The 19,904-nt window shown below is 58.6% G+C and overlaps 1 protein-coding gene across 1 annotated transcript; it reads left to right on the top strand.

Moving 5' to 3' along the window:
- The first annotated feature begins 436 nt into the window (after window positions 1-436).
- Window positions 437-18,632, top strand: GAA (alpha glucosidase). Its single transcript, XM_039500848.1, has 20 exons — window positions 437-541; window positions 1,126-1,769; window positions 2,039-2,184; window positions 2,980-3,145; window positions 3,971-4,067; window positions 4,348-4,467; window positions 4,931-5,049; window positions 5,293-5,424; window positions 6,199-6,309; window positions 6,723-6,836; window positions 7,015-7,099; window positions 7,735-7,852; window positions 8,973-9,106; window positions 10,704-10,855; window positions 12,958-13,106; window positions 13,374-13,515; window positions 13,871-13,969; window positions 15,613-15,777; window positions 16,978-17,130; window positions 18,487-18,632. Exons 2-20 carry the CDS (start codon window positions 1,182-1,184, stop codon window positions 18,544-18,546), a joined length of 2,850 nt encoding a protein of 949 aa, XP_039356782.1. The 5' UTR covers window positions 437-541; window positions 1,126-1,181; the 3' UTR covers window positions 18,547-18,632.
- The last annotated feature ends 1,272 nt before the right edge of the window (window positions 18,633-19,904 follow it).

Here is a 19,904-nt window from a genome sequence, read left to right as displayed (position 1 = left end):
GCTTAGTGGTAGTGCCCCTAACTTAGGGAGCTTATACAAGGTGAAATCCTGGGGTATGGCCTCTGCCGATCAGAATAAGCAGAGGGACATCACAGGGGAAATGCACATTTTTCTAAGCAGCCTGGACTTGTGTTTAACAGCTGCTTATTTCATAAGCCTGTGTAGGAAAAAGAGGAAAGCGCCCTGCATCTTCATCGATTTCAGATTTCCTTTGCATTTCATTTCATTTCAGTGGGTTGCTTGGCATCTCTTCTGTGTTGTGTTTGTTTTATTGACTTGCTGCTCGGCTGTGAGAAATCGCTACCGCTCTGGGCCTCAGTTTCCCCTTTGACAACGTGCTTTTGAGCTCCGCGCGTGGGAACGGCTACCCGGGGCAGCGAGCTCGCGGGTGTACGTGACTTGCGTGTAATCAGCGCAAGGCCCCCCCGCCCCCGCCGTGAGACCGCCCGGGCCGGAGCCACCCCCTCACGTGACTCGTGGCCGGGGACCAGCTGACTGGCTGCTCACGTGATCCCGCCGCTGCAGCTGGGAGCGGAGCCAGGTACGGGGCTGTGGGAGGCGGGGTCCCCCCAGCCGGGCTCGGGGCGGGGGAGCGGGGGTGTCTCCCCCCCGCCCCCCCGCCGGGGATGGGGCTCGGGGATGGGGCTGCCCTGCCGGGCATGCGGTGCCCATGTCGCCTCCCTGGTGCACTTGGAGCCGGGACCCCTGGTGCGGGGCCCTCGGCAGCAGCCACACGGGGTCAGACCAAAGGTCCATCCACCCAGTGTCCTGCCTGCCGACAGTGGCCAGTGCCAGGTGCCCCAGAGGGAGTGAACCTAACAGGCAATGATCAAGTGATCTCTCTCCTGCCATCCATCTCCATCCTCTGACGAACAGAGGCTAGGGACACCCTTCCTTACCCAGCCTGGCTAATAGCCAGTAATGGACTTAACCTCCATGGATTTATCCAGTTCTCTTCTAAACCCTGTTCTAGTCCTAGCGTCACAAGCTCCTCCGGCAAGGAGTTCCCCAGGTTGTGGGCTGTGTGAAGATGTGGTGGGGCTTGATTGTTCTGTTCACTCAGAGGCTCCCACTAGACCTTCATGTGTAAAAACTGACCGCGGGCTTCTCCCTGTCCCCGTCTAGCTGCTGCCTAGGCAGGCTCTCCTGTGCAGGAGGAGCACTTGCCCACCAGCCCCGCAATGCCCCCAGTGAGACTGAAGGAGGCAGAGAATTTCCACATCTGCCACAAGGCTTCCTGCACCGTGCTGCAGTTGTCTGTCATCAGTATTGCCGCCCTGCTCGCAACAGTTGCCCTACACCCCATATTCAATGTCCATGAAGTCAGTGTGGCTGCTGCGAGCCTCCGAGACCCCCCGGGGCCAGAGACAACCCACAGATCCGGTAGTGCTAATGGAGAAGGGCGGACGTGGTATCAGAGGTGGGCAGAGCAACTGGAGACCCCAGGCACTGCTGCATCAGGGCCCTTGCACTGTGACATCTCTCCGGATGGCCGATTTGACTGTGCACCTGATAAACTTCTCTCCAGGGCAGAGTGTGAGGCTCGCGGCTGCTGCTACGTTCCGGTTTCCGCTAGGGGCCCTGCGATTTGGCAGCCCTGGTGTTTCTTCCCACCCAGCTACCCCAGTTACAAGGTGGAGAACCTGAGTGCCACAGAGACAGGTTACACTGCCAGCCTGACCCGCACTGTTCCCACCTTCTTCCCAGAAGACATAATGGTTCTGCGGCTGGACGTGGTGTTTGAGACGGAGGGCAGGCTCCACTTCACGGTCAGTAGGTGCATTAGCCAGCCACAATGGGGCTCGGGCCGCAGGAGTCACTAGCTGTGGTGCTGAGTGAGGGGTGTGCGCAGACCACTGAGTTTCTGCCTAGAGCCCGTAGGCATTACTTCCCTTGCTGAGCAGTTCTTGGAGCTGGGTTTTCTGCCTTCAGGGTGACTGGTCGCCTACAAGCCGTTGGGTCAACCTCATAGTTTACTGTAATGAAATGTCACTTGCTCCAGCCTGTAAAGCTCTCTCGGTCTCTCCCTTTCTTACAGCTCAGGGATCCAGCAAACAAACGCTATGAAGTGCCACTTGAAACCCCAAAAGCGAGAGGCCAAATCACCTCTAAACTGTACAGTGTGCAGGTCTCAGCTGAGCCCTTTGGCCTGATGGTATTCAGGGAATCCAGCGGGCAGGCTCTGTAAGTGCTTCCACCCTCCTGAAACAGAATATTCCCCTCTGACTCACCCCCTTCCGGAGCCTGGGCCCAGCCACTGCCAAAGGTGGGGATGGGGCTACAAGTGGGAAGTGTCATTACTGCCCAGCTATAATCAGAGTAACCTCTTGTTGCACCCTCTCTCCACCCCTCTCAGACATCTGGTCCTTGGCTTTGTGTTGTCGCTACCTCACTTGATTTACTCTCCCTCGAGAGACAGACAGGCAGCTGCAGCTGTACCTGCCTCTTATGCCACAGCTGCCCTGGGAAGAAGCAGTTCCACTGGCATCAGGAACTGGCCAGGCCCACAGGGCAGTTATCTGGGTTTTGTGAACCAGGTGCCAGGGTGAAGTGATGGAAGCAGAGGCAGCATCTTGCTGTCAGTGAGTTTCCTGTTTTCATCGTACCTGAATCCATAGCTTGTGTTGACCAAGGCACCAGGTGACTCAATGCCTTGCTCGGGGTGAAGCAGTGATTCTAGGCCTCAGCTGGGGTTTGGGGCCCTGGCTCCCCACTCCCTTGCTGCTCCCCCTGCAGTCTGGGGAAAAGACTGCACTTTCTGTGATCTCACACGATTCCAGCTGGAAGCTTTCGTTTTCTCCTTTCCCGAGGAGCTGCCATTTCCCTGGCTTAGAGGCTCCTTCCTCTGCCTGGTATCTAGCATGTGAGGGCTTGAAGGTCTGTCTGGGTGGAAGAGCTGCTTCTAAGCAAGCTTTCCTAGCTCAGCTCCCTGTGGGATTTGCTGTCTGCCTTCAGGGAGTCTCCATTTCTCTCTGGCAGGTTGAACACCACAGTTGCTCCCCTCTTCTTTGCTGACCAGTTCCTCCAGATCTCCACCTCCCTGCCATCCCATTTCATCTCGGGCTTGGGGGAGCACCTGACCTCACTCGCCCTCAATGTCAATTGGACCAAAGTCACCCTTTGGAATCGGGACATGGCGCCCACGGTAAGGGATAATTACTCAGCTTTGCATGCAGGGCCTGGCAGGAAGGATGGAGGCCCATTGTGAGTGTCCCTGCGATGTTAACATGGGCTGTCAGCTCCATGTGTTTCTCTCGACCCCAGTTCCAGGGCTCTGACTCTCAAATGAACGTGGCGCTTTTTGAGGTTTCTCACGAGCTCTCTGGGCGAGGGCTCGGCGCCCAGCCTGGCAGTGGGATGCTGGTGCCGTTGTTCCCAGAGTTAGGGTTCAGGGGACCTGGGTTCAGCTCTCGGACACTCAGGAGTGTCTCTTCTCCTGCAAATGCAGCTGAGCTTGGCCCCATTACAGCCGGTTGGGGGCCCCTGGCTCCAGTCCCTTGGGAGATCTCTCCTGGGCAAGCTCATTTCTCTGGGCCAACTACCAGCAACCCAGGTGTGTACAATAGGGACCCAGGGGACTGTCCCGCGTGTCCCAAGCTCCCTGAGTCTCCCCCTGCCGCCAGGGCTAAGAGCGTTTTACAGCCAGCAGGGAGAGTTTGGGGCTGTAGGAGAACAAGCCGCATCACCGCAGAGCTCGCTCGTGTTTCTATAAATCCCCATTGCTGCCTGCTACTAAAGAGCAGCAAGAATCCGAGGCAGGATGTGTGGCTGGCGCCACGGGAGCTCCCAGCAGTGGTGCCCTGACTATGTGAATGCCCAGCAGGTCAGCCCTGAAAATCGGGGATGAGCAGCTACCCAGCTGTGTACCCAGCTCTGCGCCGGCTGGGAGGATGGGCCGGCTGCTGCACTGCTTCCTGTTGCCTTGCCTTGCCCGAGTATCACTGACAATTCACGCTCTGCTGTCCTTTAGCCTTACGTCAATCTCTATGGCTCTCACCCCTTCTACCTGGTGATGGAGGATGGCGGCTTGGCCCATGGAGTCTTCCTGCTGAACAGCAACGCGATGGGTACGTGCCTTGCTACCAGCCACTCCTGCCTTTATTGTGAACGGCTTGGATTCAGGGACTGCATTTCCTCCTGTGTCACGGGCGGTGTCATTACACCTGCCCATGGCTAGTGCGGATGAGCAGAGTCATCCAGCAGAGACTTGTGGAAGTGGCTCCACGTATGGTTGGCTGCCGGTCTCGGCAGCTTTTGTGGTTGTAGGGGGAAGGCCCATGTTGGACGTGGCTGGAGCGATGCTCCCGGGCTGTGTTCTCAGCCAGCTTGCTCCTGTTTGCCTTGCAGATGTGGTGCTGCAGCCGAGCCCAGCCCTGACTTGGAGAACAACAGGCGGCATTCTGGATTTCTATGTCTTCCTGGGCCCTGACCCCAAGAGCGTGGTCCGGCAGTACCTGGATGTCATCGGTAGGGTGTTCGGCGGAGCCGCCCTCCTGCTCCGCTAGCCTCTGGGAGAGGGACTGGCCTTGCCCTGATGCGGCTTTTGTTGGGAGCAAACAGTCGAGCTGCGAGTCCCCTGGCTGGGCTGGGCACACGAGCGGCTTCGCAGCTGGTGAACAGTTTGCTTCCTCCTTTGCCCAGTGCATCAGGACTGTCCGTGCTGGGGCCTCGGCGTCTAAAGCCAAGTCCGGCTCCGCCCCGACAGCTGTTCTCCCGAGCACACTGGGGAGGGCAGGGGGCCCCGTCATTGGCTCTGAAGGCCTCTGTGTCCCTTCTGCTGCCTGCTGCTGGTGGAGGCAGGTGCCAGTGGGTGGCCGTCAGTCAGGACCCTGCTCTCAGGGTAGCCGGAGAGGAGGCTGCCGAGTGAATTGGGTTTAATCCGTTTCCACATCTCTGGGCTACTCTCTAATCTGCTTCCTCCTAACTTCAGGGTACCCGTTCATGCCCCCCTACTGGGGCCTGGGATTCCACTTGTGCCGCTGGGGCTACTCCTCCACCGCTGCGACCCGGCAGGCTGTGAAGAACATGACAGCAGCACAGTTCCCCTTGGTAGGTCTGGTTCTCTCCTGGGACAGGCTGCGTCCCCTGGCAGCAGCACCTCTTGCTATGGAGCCATGAAATGAGCCAACCCTGAGCCAGCTCAAGGCAACCAACGCAGGTGCTGAGCCAGACAGCAAGGGGGTGGGGAGTAGGGTGACGGTGCCGAGTGGCCATGGTGGGTGGGTCGTCAGGCTGTGTGTGGCTGGGGGTTGTCCCAGTCCCTCTCTGACACTGGGGTCTCGGCCTTTGCAGGATGTGCAATGGAACGACCTAGATTATACAGATGCCAAGAGAGACTTCACCTTCGACAAGAACAACTTCAGGGACTATGCGGACATGGTGCGGGAGTTCCACCAAAGCGGCCGGAGGTACGTCATGATCGTGGTAAGTGAAGCCCTGAACGCCAGCCCCCTGTTCTCTTACCTCTGGATGGTTGGCCTCCGGACTCTGCGCTTTGCCCCGTCATCCCGTGTCCTCCCTTTGCCACCTTCCCCTTCAGTGTTGGGGATCTGGGAATCAAACATGCCGCAGCCTGACTGGTGACTTGAGTTTGGCTGCCAGGGCTCAGGCTGGCGCATCACCAACCCAAACGATTATTGGTGGTGGTTGAATGCCCCTGGAGAGGGGACCAGTGGAACCTCAGAATATGGAGTAAACCAGCTCCGAAATACCGCTTCGTCTCCCCATGCCCTGTAGAGAGAGTCCGTTTCCCTGGCTGCTTGTTCTGGTCCGTGGTCCTGGGGGGGGAGGGTTGGTTGTAGCTGGCAGGAGTTAGCTTTGGTTGTTGGTCTGATCCTGTTTCTGAAGACCAGGCCGAGGCAAGGAAAGCCGACTGAGGGAATGTGGGTTGTGCTTTGCTTGCAGAGAAGTTGCCGATGCGGCATGTGAGTCGCGCAGTGACCCTGGTAAAGCAAAGAACTTGGTAACCTCCCTGAAACCTGCTGCTCAGCAGTTCCGTGAGTTCAGTTTGCACCACGTCCTCAGGCTCCATCCTGTCTCGCCCTTCGGCGGCGCTATGCAGTAGCCAAGGGTTGGGTTCCGCCCGAGGACCTACGCACAGGCTCTGGGGAATCGCATTCGTCTCTCTCCGAGAGCGTGATGTTTCTCTCCTTCTCCTTCTCATCGATCAGTGAGCTGCTCATGTTTCTTCCCCATCAGGATCCAGCAATCAGCAGCTCGGGGCCCCCCGGCAGCTACAAACCCTACGATGATGGGCTGAAGCGAGGGGTGTTCATCCGAAATGCAACGGGGAAGCCTCTGGTTGGGAAAGTGAGTCCTGGGCCTGGAGCAGGAGATGAGTCAGTGTCGGAGCTGAAACCAGGGGGTTTCCGGGGGTGGATGAAGATGTTAAAGCCCAGAGCCCATGTCCCACTGGTGTCAAACCTCCCAGTCTGTGTTCTGGGTTGAGTGGAGCCCTGGTCACCTCCCAGTGTCCCCAGCCAAAGCAGAGACCTTCTTCCCCAGGGAGGAGGAGTCTTCCTCTCTCCAAACTCCTGGGAAGTGTCCCCTGCCATCACCAGAGGCCCTTGACCCTGCCCCACCGCCTCTTCCACTCTCCTTAGCATGTGCATGGGTCACTGAGGCCAGCAGCCATCGAGCAGAGAGGGAGAGGGCTGGAGACTGTCTAGATGGCCAGAGTCATGCTGACAAGTGTGGCTCCAGTGGTGTCCTTTGCCTCCCAGGTATGGCCTGGCCCGACCGTCTTCCCAGACTTCACTAACCCAGAGACTCACCGGTGGTGGCACGACATGGTGAAGGAGTTCCATGACCAGGTGCCCTTCGACGGCATGTGGATTGTGAGTGGCTTCCCTCTCTCTGCCCTGCTGGGACCCAGGGCACCTGGAGCAGGATGGGGATTTGGAGCTGGAGCCCTGGGGGAGGGTGGGGGGTGTGGTGCTGGATCCACAATACTTCTGATTCCCTGCACAACTGCCACCATCCTGGTCCAGAGACGAGAGTCCTTTCTCTTGCCAGGACATGAACGAGCCATCTAACTTTGTGGCGGGCTCCTTGGACGGCTGCCCAAACAACAAACTGGAAAACCCACCCTATGTGCCAGGTAAGGAACTGCGGGCAAAGAGCCTTCTGCTGGCAAATGCGGGGGCAAGAGAACCAGTGGGACAAGAGGGCCCTGAGTCCCTGCACCCCAGCAGCGGCTGGCCTTGCTATCGAACGACTGTCCTGGAGGCATCCAGGCACGCAGCCCACTGCTCTCCGGCGCTGCACCAAGCCTGTGTGTGAAGGAGACGCGGGCGGCCTTTGCAGAAGAGCAGGGGAGCAGCTGGAGGCTGCACGATGAAGCAAACCTGGTTCGGGTCTCGGGGAGGCTGAGCTGGGAGACTCGCAGAGTTCAGGCTGGTTCCTGTTCTCTCTGCTCAGGCAGCTGGAGGCTGAGTCCAGAGACCTGCTCCTGCTCCCGCTGTAGCCCTAGGCGTGCTGATGGTCAATTCCCCTTTCCCTGGTGGCGACATGCCCGACTGCAGGAGAACGGGGCACCAGAGAAGCCTTCAGCTGCCCTCAGGAGTTGCCAGGAGCCCGCTGGGCCTGAGGCCGCAGGGCGCTGGCACCCCTGAAGTGGCATGGGGGCTGAGGACTCATGCTGAGTGTGACAGGGCGTGTTCCCTGCAGGTACAGGACTGCTCCGCCCAGGCTGCACGGAGCCCTGGGACTCACCCGTTCCCTCTCTCCTTGCAGGTGTCCTGGGGGGCAGCCTGCGGGCAGGGACTATCTGTGCCTCCAGCCAGCAGTACCTGTCCTCGCACTACAACCTCCACAGTCTGTACGGGCTGACGGAGGCCATCGCGTCCCACGAGTACGTCCGGCACTGACCACAGGCTCCTGAAGAGGGGACAACGCAGCGGGCGCCGGGCGGCTGGCTCCTAGGAATCTGCTCAGTGCTGGGGGCCAGCCTTGGGAAACCTCGGGGAGGGGGGCTCTCGGGGCTGCTGCTGCAGGGCTGACTGCAGGTGCGACTGGTTCGAGCTGCGGCCTTTCACTGACGGGAGGCTGTGGCAGCCAGCCGTGATATGCCCCCAGCTGGCCCAGGAGAGACGCTTCACTGCAGCTTTGTGCAAGTGGCCAGATGCATTATGGGTGCTTCCCCATCCCACGGCAGTGCCAGCTGCTGGCCACTCCTGGATGCGGAAGCAGACTGTAGCCCGTTGCTCTGGCCTTGCGTGGCAGGAGGCTAGGTGGGCGGAGATGTGGCAGGAGCTGTTCCCAGCCCTCTGGCCTCCTGGTCTGTTTATTGGGAGAGTTTCCCCCAGTGTCTGAAGTCCTCATTTTAACTGCTCAGGTTTTCTGCTGATCTGCTTCCCCTGCAGCCGGCCTTAGATATGCCCAAGCCCCTCTGCTCCCCCTGGCATGACAGGCCCAGAAATGTCCTGTGCAGTCTGAGTTACCAACACTAGGGGGGCATGTTAACTGCTTCAAGCTTCTCGATCTCCTGAGTGCCAGAGCTGGGGGCCGTGGAGAAGAGCGTTGGCTGTGGCTGAGCTGACGTGCGTCCGCTGGAGCCAGCGGGCTCAGGCTGCGCCCTCCTACAGGGCTGTGACCCTGCGTGCAGGGCTGAGGAGCTGTCAGCTGAATTCCTGAGATGGACAGAAGGGAGTGAGAAGGGCCCAGCTTGCGCAGGGTCCCCCTGGCCAGCATCCCCTGCCCGGGGTAAGGCTGGCTCCAGTGTCTTAGGCTGAGAGCTGTTGGCAGGCACTCCTGGGTTCCCCGATGCGTGGGCAGGTTTAGAAGAGGTGATTCCATTGCACGCCCTACGCAGGGCGTCTGCCTCAGTGTGTCTTCATTGGCAGGGGCTTGTGCTGTAGGTGGCCGAATCCCTGTCCCCCGCCGGCTGAGCCGCGCTGGGAGGGGACGGATGCTTGTGCTGAGCTGGGGAGACTCCTGCTACTGGCCTGACTCATCTGTTTCCTTTCCCCAAGTGCGCTGGTCAGGGTGCGAGGGAAGCGCCCTTTCGTGATCTCGCGGTCAACCTTTGCGGGTCACGGCCGCTTCGCCGGCCACTGGACTGGGGACGTCAGGAGCAGCTGGGAGCAGCTGTATTACTCTATCCCAGGTATCCCCGTCACTGTTCAGGTGTCCTGTGCCACAGCCCTGTCCTGATCCCTCTAGGCCCCTTCCCTTCCCCGCCATGTCAGCTAACCCCCTTGGACAGCGTCTGGGAGCCCCTGCTCCTCCTGCCCTGTGCAGTGAGCTCTGCAGTAATTTAATGACTGGACGTTGCCTAGCACCAATCTCTAGGTGCCTTCCTGCTGCATTTCAGGTGCAGTCATCCATGCCCAGTAAACCTCCGCAGGGCGCACCACTCCAAAGCATAACCCTGTCGCGCCACCCCCTGCAATCAGCCTGCCTGCCCCAGGAAGGCTGGGGGAAATGGAGGATACTTGTGACATGCCCTGGGGCTCGGCAGATGGGGCTGTGTCAGGCCAAGAGAACCAGTGAGGCCAAGCCGAGGCCTCTTGCACCCTTCGAGCAGGGAGTGTGGTTTAATCACCTCTGCAATTTAGCTCTGCTGTGGCAGGTAAGTCCCAGGGGAAGCCTGTCTCCTAGAATACAGGGTCCAGGCTGCCTGGGTTCATAAATCTGCACTGGTCACTGGGATTTCCTAGCACTGATGTGGGCCCGAGAACCTTCCTCTCTGGGGTCTGCTGCATTGGGTCATGTGCTGTCTTTACTCCTTCCCCTCGCACCCCCGGTCCGGGGTGGTGTCCCTGCTCCATTCGCTCTGCTCCCATTGAACTGGGCAGCCTGCCCCGGTGACGCATGGTGGAGCGGCTGGGGCTTGCCGCTAACCTAGCAATGGTGGAGCCCACCGAGGACTCTCCCAAGCAGGATGTGTTCCCAGAGCCAGGGAGGGGATGGGGTTAAAGGGGCCCTGGCCATCCCGGCTCCTCCCAGGCCAAGATGTGATGTGTCCCTTTGGAGAGTCGCTGCAGCATGGTAGATCCCCTCTATCTTGTTCAGGGAAGGAGGATGTGGAAGGAGCTGTGTGTCCCAGAGCTGGGTCAGCGAGAGGATGTGTGTAATGGATACCATCGGGCCTGATGTTTGCCCTGGGCATGGTGAACTGGGGCTGTATGCCGAGAACCCAGCTGCAGGGAATTTGCCTGATGAAAGGTTTTTCCTCTGAGGCTGCAGGGAGGAGAGGAACTGCTCGGTATTGCCAGTTCCTCTCCTTACTCTGGCCCCCCCGTAATCCTCATCTCTCCCTCTGCCCCATGATGTGTCTCATGCTAGAGGCAGCCAGCCCAGAGACCCAGCATGTTGTCTCCTGCGGCACAGCCTTCTGCTAGAGCAGTGAGCCTGGGGCCCTGTCTGCAGCTTCTCCATCTCCTCCTCTGTCTTCCCCTGGCCCCTCCCTAGGACTGCGGGTCTCTCCCCAGCAGCCCCACCGTCAGACCAGCCAGATGGGCAGTTCCCACTCTTGATCTTCCTTGGGTTACTAGACTGGCAGCTGGAGAGCTGCATGGTGGCTGAGAGCAGCCACTTCCCATAGCTGATGTGCCACGACCACAGGTGTCCCCCGGGCCCGAGTCAGCGCCAGTCCCCCTGTGGGAAGGGGGAGAGATGGGCATTTGCACCAGTCCCCTCCAGCCTGCCCGGGGTCCCGGTGTTCTCCATGCTTCAGAGACTGTGTTTCCCCCCTCTCCCAGGGGTGCTGCTCTTCAACCTGTACGGGGTGCCGCTGGTGGGGGCGGACGTCTGCGGCTTTCTGGGTGACACCTCTGAGGAGCTGTGCGTACGCTGGACCCAGCTGGGCGCCTTCTATCCCTTCATGCGGAACCACAACGACCACGGCAACAAGGTGAGGGCAGGCAGGAGCCTGGTGCCTGCGCAGGGAGCGCCGGAGGGAATCTCACGGCCAAGCTGGACTCCTCTGGCAAAGCCCAGTTCTTCCTTCTCAGCCGGTGGTGATTCCAGGGGGCTGGAGGAGTGTGGGGGGGGGGAGCTGGAGGGTTGTGATCAGGGAGGGGGACAGAACAGAGTCCTGGCAAGGTGTGTGTGGCCTAAAGAAGGCCTGGAGGGACGGGGCGCAGGTCTGTGCCCTGCGTGGCTGCTCTGCTGGATAACGGCGCCCGGAAGGGCTCCTCCACGGAGCGTTTCCACGCTAGCCTCACGTTCAGTGTTGGGAAGCCGATGGGGACTGATGCTGATCTCAGGACTGGGACTCAGGAGATCTGGGTCCCACCGCTGGCCTGGTCACTGACGTGCTGTGACCTTTGAGGCCCTGCCACTCTCCTGGGCCTCGATTCCGCACTGGGACCATAGGGCAGCTCGGGCCTCTGCCCCTCGTTACCTGCACACAATTCTGTTACTCGCGCTCTCTAGCGGCACCCACCCCCACCCTGGTCCTAGGGCTCAGGGTGTCACCTTACACTCTAGGGAACCCCCCCACGTACACCCTGGTCCTAGGGCTCAGGGTGTCACCTTAACTCTAGGGAACCCCCCCCACGTACACCCTGGTCCTAGGGCTCAGGGTGTCACCTTACACTCTAGGGAACCCCCCCCACGTACACCCTGGTCCTAGGGCTCAGGGTGTCCCTTTACACTCTAGGGAACCCCCCCACGTACACCCTGGTCCTAGGGCGCAGGGTGTCACCTTAACTCTAGGGAACCCCCCCTTCACGTACACCCTGGTCCTAGGGCTCAGGGTGTCACCTTACACTCTAGGGAACCCCCCCACGTACACCCTGGTCCTAGGGCGCAGGGTGTCACCTTAACTCTAGGGAACCCCCCCTCCACGTACACCCTGGTCCTAGGGCTCAGGGTGTCCCCTTAAACTCTAGGGAACCCCCACGTACACCCTGGTCCTAGGGCTCAGGGTGTCACCTTACACTCTAGGAACCCCCACACACACCCTGGTCCTAGGGCTCAGGGTGTCCCCTTACACTCTAGGGAACCCCCCCCACACACACACACCCCGGTCCTAGGGCGCAGGGTGTCACCTTACACTCTAGGGAACCCCCCCCCACACACACACACACCCCGGTCCTAGGGCGCAGGGTGTCCCCTTACACTCTAGGGAACCCCCCTCCCCATACACCCTGGTCCTAGGGCTCAGGGTGTCACCTTACACTCTGTGGGTTTGCAGGGTCTTTTACCAGTGAAAGAGCCTTACACGGTGTTATTCTGCTCACCCTCTATTACCATTCCCAAAGCAGACTGCACACGCTACCTGCGCAGTGCTCACCACTCCCAATAAGGCAGATGAACTGTGCCCTGCTGGCCAGTCAGGCTCAAGTCTTCCGGGGACTCCAGCTTCTGCATGGTGCTAGCAGGGTGTCGAGGTCTGGCAGCTCCGATCCTGGGCTGTGTCCTGATCTTGGAAGTTCCCAAGACCTTCCTTTTGGACCCGTTTATATAGTGAAACTTGAGTCCTGCTTAGCTCTACCTTAACCAATCCTTTTACTACAATTGTACTAACCAATCCTAACAAAATTCTCTAACCAATCCTACCCCAGCACCTTAATTCATTTACACCTAGCAAAATGAATTATGTAACAGACAAACAAAGAAGCAGACAGACCATACAGACAAACCATAGATAGTGGGGACAAAACAATGAAGAAATGAGGATTTCACAACCACAACTATTGAGAAGTGATTTCTTGCCGGACAGGATGCTGTCAGACTAAGTTTCCTTTAACCACCTTAAGATCTGTTTCTGTATCTGGTGATAGTGGGTGCTGGTTCCTAACAGCCGGATATTCCATTGTTTTAATGTAATTTAGGTGGGATGTGAGGTGGTGACTTCCTGCTTCTCAGCTCATGGCTGCTGCTCTCCTAACATGGCTGCAGACAAAGGCCTTGGGCTTTACAATATGGCTACAGGAAAAGGCCTGATCCTCACAGTGGGATCTGCCTGCACCCTCCTAGTTTCTCAGCTGGACTCCTCCTCTCTCGTAGCCCCAGGAGCCGTACGCCTTCAGCCCTGCAGCCCAGGAGGCCATGAGGAAGGCCCTCTTCCTGCGATACTCGCTGCTGCCGTATCTCTACACCCTCTTCCACAAGGCCCACTCGGCGGGGGAGACGGTAGCACGACCCCTCTTCCTGGAGTGAGCATCCTACTGGGCCCACAGCAGGGAGGATGGGTTGGTCTGGGTGTCTGATCAGGGGCTGGGGGCATGGCATGGGGATTGGCACATGCCAGCATTCAGTCCAGTGCATGGGTTGGCGTAGCACAGCTGCGACTGTTCCAGTCGTGTGTCCCGTCTCTCCCCCCCGCAAGCAGGAGGTGCCTGGGCGGCGGGGGCGGGGGGCGGCTCTGAAGGTACAGCGTACTTGGTGTTAGAATACAGGCTTCACCCGGATCCATTCTGCAGGTTCCCCGCAGACCCGAACACCCTGAGTGTTGACCGCCAGTTCATGTGGGGGGCAGGGCTCCTAGTCACGCCAGTGCTAGAGGCAGGGAAGACCAAAGTCAGCGGCTACTTCCCCGTAGAGACTTGGTATAACCTGATGGCAGTAAGTACGCGGTACAGCCGGTGCTCTTTGGAATAACGTGGGTTCTTGGCCTTCCACCAGCAAACAGCCGTCGCTGTAAGCTAGGTCTGGTCTGGTCTGGTCTGGTCTCCTCTCCGTTCCTAAATGCGCAGCTCCCCCGTCGCATCCCAGCAGGTGTCTGTTAATGCAGTTCCTCGTTGGCCTGGCTTTCCCTGCATGCTGCTGGCTTCCTGGGAACCTCCATCCCCACACGAATGCCGGGTACCTCCCTGTTCATAGCGTTTGCAAGGCCTCTGATATTTGGCTTGATTGGGCGTAGCTGATGAGCTGTGCCATGGGGTGTAATGACTTCCTCTCTCTATCTGTTGCTCTTCAGGGCTCCGTGATCCACAGCAAGGGCCAATGGGTCCTCTTACCAGCTCCACTGGACACCATTAACGTCCATGTGCGGGCAGGACACATCCTACCTCTGCAAGTGAGTCTCTCTTGAACCATTGCCATGTGGCACAAGTAACCATTTCCCCCTCCAGCGTAATCTCGGTTCCCCCAATCCCTTTGCTGAGGCAACAGTCACAGGTGGTGTGACTTCCATCACATGGTTGCACCTCGTGGCTGAGGTTTTCTGGCGAAGGTGCATGCAGCTTCGAGCATCAATCAGCTTATGAACTGCAGGGTTGGGGATGTTTGCAGAAGATGAGGGAGCAGAATGGTGTCAGAGAAACGGCCTTACAGGTGGAGGGATTCTTATGAGAAGGTTAAGAATTAAGTCTGAGGAGTCCTGCTATACATCACAGCATGCAAGAAATGGAAGGGAGAAAAGGGAGGAATTATTTAGTATCATAAAGGGCAGTGAGGCGAAAATAGCCAAGGCTTCCTTGCTAAAATGAACCTTAATGAAATAGTTAAGCTTTTGCATGGCAGTCATCCTTAGGTTTCAGAGTCAACACCCTGTTGAGCTTTATGGGGCAGCTAACAACTCTCAGCTGTTGTTTCAATCTGTCTTCACTCAGGCTTTCTGTTTCTTATTTCCAAAACTCTTTGCAACCACAAGGGCTAGAAACACCTAACTCTGAATTGAAAGCTTAGGTTCTGGGGCTGATTCCATGGTGGCAGAGTGCATGAGGCCTGAGCGTAACTGGGGCTAAGAGAGAAGGGATGGAAGATGGATGACAAAAGACGGGGCATCTGCAAAAGGTTCCAGAGTGGGGACAGAATGTCCCCAGGGCTTTTTTTTTTGTTGAATTGATGGGACAGTGGGCTCTGGCCTGGGAATGCTGTTCGGGTCCATTCGCTGTCACGCTGCTTGTTGGTACCAGAGTGGAGAAAATCGAAGTTATTCAGGGCACCTGGCACACTTGGCAATATGACAGTGCCAGCTTCTAAAATGTACCCCGAGGAAAGGGCATGTTAGCTGCTTAGCCTGTCCCCAGCTCAGGGTAGAGACGCTGCTTCATGTCAGCCATGTGACAAGCTGCAGGTTGCAGAATAAGCTGCGCAAACACAGATCTTGAGTTACCTGCACAAGCGTGAGTTGCTAAATGGGCCGGGAATGCGATTCAATAGGTTCTTGCTGCGTGGGCTGTGCCTGCTGCCTGGGGCAGGGTGTGTCCGCCCAAGGGCGAACCTGCAGGCTATCGGCCTCGCTGGGGGATTCAGCTTCTTAGCGACACCCATCCTGGCCAGTGTGTCATGGTTTCAGGACTGGGCGCCCATCCTGCTGGTGAGCAGCACCCCCCTCCTTTCTGAGGCTGAAACTCTGAACTCCTCCAGAGGGGCAATGCCGTGGGGATGCAGTTTGGGTCGTGCCCCAAGGACTCCTGCCTACCAAATTGCTAAGCACATTGGCCCTGATCTTCAGGCCTGCCCTGCTTCCGTAGGCTGGCAGTGGCTGTGATGTCCGGGGGAAGCGGGTTAGCTGTTATAAACTGGGGCTGCTGCTACACTGGCCCCGTCTGGAGAGTCAGGTGCATTGGGGTCAGGCAGTGAGGGACCTCGCACCAGCGGGTGACTGGCAGGAGACGTACGTTTATATCAGGGCCCTGGCCGGCAGCTGCCTGAGGCCACCCCCGGGAAGTACTTTGCATAGAACCCCTCTAACTGCCGGCTGCATCTCCCTAGGAGCCTGGCTTCACGACCACGGAGAGCCGGAAGAAGGGCATGACCCTGGTAGTGGCCCTGACAGTGGCTGGGGTTGCCAGAGGCGACCTGTTCTGGGATGACGGTGAGAGCCTGCTGACATTTGAGAAGGGCGACTACACTCAGATCCTCTTCCTGGCCACGAACGTGAGTCTGGTGGGGGAGTTGGGGAGGGATGCTAAGAGTGACAGCTGCCCTGTGCTGGGGGGTGCGGATGGTGCCCTGCCGCTAGCGAGAACCAGGGAGTTTTCCAGGGCCTCCAGGGCTGTACTGCAGAGGTGCGGCCTGGTGAGACGGAAGTGCTGGATCCTGAGCCTTGGCTTGCCTGCTGGGAGCTGGGCTTTCTGCACACGGGTTGCTGCAGTCTAGTCTCCTGGGCAAACGAGATTGGACAGTTGGAACCTCCCAGCTGTACCTGGAAAGAGTGGGGGGCCTGTTCCCAGCAGGGCTGTCCTTTCCGAAGCACTCAGCACAGCGAAGCAGAAGGTGGTTTCTCTCGAGTTTTCCCGGAGTGCGAGTGCCCTTGCTGGTCCCCTCTCCCCGACCCGGGTGCTGAGCCTCACTGGCTGTCCTGGCAACGCGGCTGCTGAATGGCACATCAGGGCACGGGCACTGCCTGTCTCCTCACTCTGGTGAAGGACTCTGCCACTCCCTAATGGCTGCAGAGCCCAGAACAGTCTGAGCCCGGTGGTGCTGTCTCTGCCCCGAGGCTAGAAAAATCAAAGGAAGCCACTGAGGCTGGACTCAGGTCTGGGATTTTCCCACAGCCGGCGGCAGGCTCTGTGGACGTGGCTACTTTAGACCTTGGCTTCCATTTCTGGCCAGCACCATAGGTTAGTGAGACGCCTGGAAAGTACCTGGTGACAGAGCTTCCTTCTGCTTGGCTTGTCCCTGTGCCCTGGGATGTCCCCGTCCAGGAGAACGAGACCCCCTTCAGCAAGCTGTATAAATAGGGTATCTTGTGTACAAGGTGTCTGGCTGCACACTGTGTGACGGGGGGAACAGAGCAACGTTACCCCAGTGCGAGATCTCGTATGGCGTAGCTGCTGAGACTGCCCCTCTCTCTCGGGGTGGGTGTGGGCCTGCCTCCCTCCCCCAGGAGGGTCTGTGCCCAGGAGACGGCGGAGCCTGCACGGATCAGGGCATGGTCAGCTCCTCCTGCCTGACTCTCCAGGGAAACTGGCCTGGGTTTGATGTCACGCTGTCACCTGGGCAGGAGACCCACCAGCTCCACCTCAGGACTTTGCTGTAGCGTCAGAGGGAAGGAGCAGGTGGGCTGAGGAGGGAGCCTGGCTGGAGGGGGAATGTCAGCTGGCTTGGAGACCTTACCTGGAGGAACTGTTGCAGGGTGTGCTGCTGAGTGAGTTGGTGCGGGTGAACAGCCAGGTGGACGGGCTGGTGCTGCAGGAGGTGACAGTGCTGGGTGTCCCCAGCCCGCCCCAGAGGGTTCTAGCTAACGGCATCCCTGTCTCCGATTTCTCCTACAACGCAGACACCAAGGTAAAGACACCTGCGCTTCCCGCCTCATTGCTTTTGTGCTTATTCTGAGGGCTGCAAAATAGACGTCTCATTTCTGTCCTTGGGAAGGGGAGGCTGCCTGCTCTGGCGGGGACCCCAGGGAGAACAGTCACAGAGGAGCATCCTGCCCGGGCAGCTGGTGCTGGAGCTGCTGCTGGCGGGAGAGGGACAAGGAGAGAGGCCAGCCTGGATTCTGAGGGTGCAGTAGGGGAGAGTCGTTTAAAAGTGGCCTGGAGAATAGACCAATCCAGGGCCCCTCCAGCTCTGAATCCCTGGATTCTCTGGGGGAGGGGAGGGGCCTGGAAAGGGTGGAAGAGACGTGGAGACCCCAGGGAGCATGTGGCAGAATCCGTCTTGATGCTGTGTCATTACTGGGGGTCACCCTTGCTGCTGCTGTTTGCTGTGGGAGTGGTGGGCTGTGGGGATCCTCGTGGGGGGTTGTCACGGAGTGTGGGGGGAGACAAGGCCCTGCACCCCCGGCTTCCTGTGATTCACCATGAGTCTCAGCCAGCCAGGAAAACAGGTTTATTTAGACGACAGGAACACAGTCCAAGACAGGTCTTGCAGGTACAGACAACAGGACCCCCTCAGTTAGGTCCATCTTGGGGGCCGGGGGGGGGGGCGGGGAAGGGAGGCCAGAGCCCCATTGAGAGGCCACAGCCCATCTGGGCTCCCCTCCATTTTCCCAGCCAGCTCCAAACTAAAACTCCCTCCAGCCATCTGTCTCAGCCTCCCCCGTCAGCTCCTCCCCCTGTCTTTTTTCCAGTTTCCCCGGACAGAGGTGTCACCTGGCCTCCAACCCCCCTCCTGGTTCTCATGTTACATGCTCAGGTATCCTCCCTCAAGGAAAGTCTCCCATCCCCCAGTGCAGCCAGTCCCAGCAAAACTCCCCTGCAACCTTCCCAGGTCAATACTCTGCACTCAGTAATCAGAGAACACAGCAAGAACATTCCCACTTCCTCACAGGGGGCCTGGAGAGCTGAGTGGGGATGAGATCAAGGGCTCTCTGGGAATCACTTTGAAGATCTCGGCAGCGAATGAGATTCCTTCTCTAGGGTGTCTGTTTAACGGGGCTGGAAATGTGCCACAGGGAGAGTTCTCTAGAACTCTATAGGACGTTTACACCCCTTGCACCCCAAAGATAGAGCATCTCCAGGATTCTCCCACAAGGCAGTGTTTGGGGTGTGCCCACATGGGGGCAGAGGGTATTCACATTGCCCTGATGCAGTTGTTGTGGATGGAGAGCAGGTCCCCAAACAAGCTGTTACCAGCCACCCCGTCCCCGGAGGCTGTGATGTTGTGTTGTCGCTGACACTGAGCTCCCCTTTGTCTCCTCAGATCCTGATTATCCCACTCACTCTCCCAATGGGGGAGCAGTTCATGGTCACCTGGTCCTGAGTCACGATGGGACGCCTGCCTGTTTCTGCTCCTCTGCACTCTGGTGAAAGAAACAAGTCGTCAGTAAATGCAATGCAATTGCTCCATGCTGCCTTCCCTGTGTCCTGTGACCTGTGGGGGTGGAGGGATGAGGTCAGGGGAAGCGAGCTGCATTTCTAGCTTAACTCAGGTGTTCTGGGGTTGAGAGTTGGTGGTTCTTGGGTGCTTAGGTGAAGGCCGTGGATCTGCAGAACCAGCCGAGAGCTCCTTTCCACAGCCGTCCCCAGTAGTGCTGCACAGGTGTATTGGCTGCTTCTGCACCGGGGACCTGATCCAGCTACTGTTTAAGCCAATGGCCGAACTCCCATTCACTTCAGTGGAGCAGGGCTGGGCCCTAGAGTGGGAGGGGAACCAAACTTCAAATCACTTCCCAAGTGGGCGGCACAGGCACTAGGGGAAGGAATCGGAGTGCTCAGCGTCCACAAAGACAATCTGTTGCCGTGTCTAAAGCCATTAACCTTCCCGAGGCTCAAGCATGTTGTGGGAGCAAGGCAGCTGCATTTGGCAGTGACTGTGTCCCCTGTGGTGATAGCAGAGCTGGGACCCTTGCACTGTGCCAGATGGGTGTGCAGCTTGGGGCTTGCTGGGTGCAGGCAGAGGGTCTGTCTCCTGGTCTGAAAGCAAAGGAGACACCTTGGTTTAAGGCTTGAGAGCTGCAGGGCCTGCCACAGAATGTGCTTGTGAGGATGCTTGCTGGGGTGCAGTGGTTCTCAACCTATTTACCAGTGTGGGCTGCATCCGGTACTACCTGTATGGCCCTGAGGATGTCACGTGGGCCGCAGCCGTGTGCTGAGTGGGCTGCAGGTTGAGAACCGCTGCTGGGGTGAATGGGGGCGCGGGGGGGAGACGTGCCTTCCCCTGCTGTGTCTGTGCGTTGGGCATGCCCTGGATGTGGGGCGTTGTCCGCCTGGCCTACAGAAGCACAGAGGGACGGGCTGTGGGTGGTCTCGTCACTGTGCAGTGGAGCTTCCTGCTCTTCTGGGGGGATTTATTGCCAATAAAGGCCACTGTGAATGTTCTTTTGACCTTGGCTCGTGTGGACTTGGAGTGCAGAGTAAGATGGTTCATTGGTGCCAGAAGGTGACTTGGTCCCCAGGCTCCCTGGTGGCAGATGCTTGGCTTCTCCCCAGGACTGTCCTCTCGTAGCTGGCCCCACAGCTGACATTTTTTTCAACTTACCCAAGGTGCCTATTGTGAATCGCTGTCCCATGCTCACAGTGGGAGGGAGCCCTGTCTGCCCACCAGGAGAACCGCTTCCCAGCCCCCGGCTGCTGGCAGCAGAGGCGCCCACTCTGGGCTCCGCAAGCTGCCTCTTTCCC

Source organism: Mauremys reevesii, linkage group 15, assembly GCF_016161935.1.
Source record: "Mauremys reevesii isolate NIE-2019 linkage group 15, ASM1616193v1, whole genome shotgun sequence".
Taxonomy (NCBI): Eukaryota; Metazoa; Chordata; order Testudines; family Geoemydidae; genus Mauremys; species Mauremys reevesii.
Note: the sequence above shows the minus strand (reverse complement) of the source record. Positions and strands in the feature narration are given on the sequence as shown.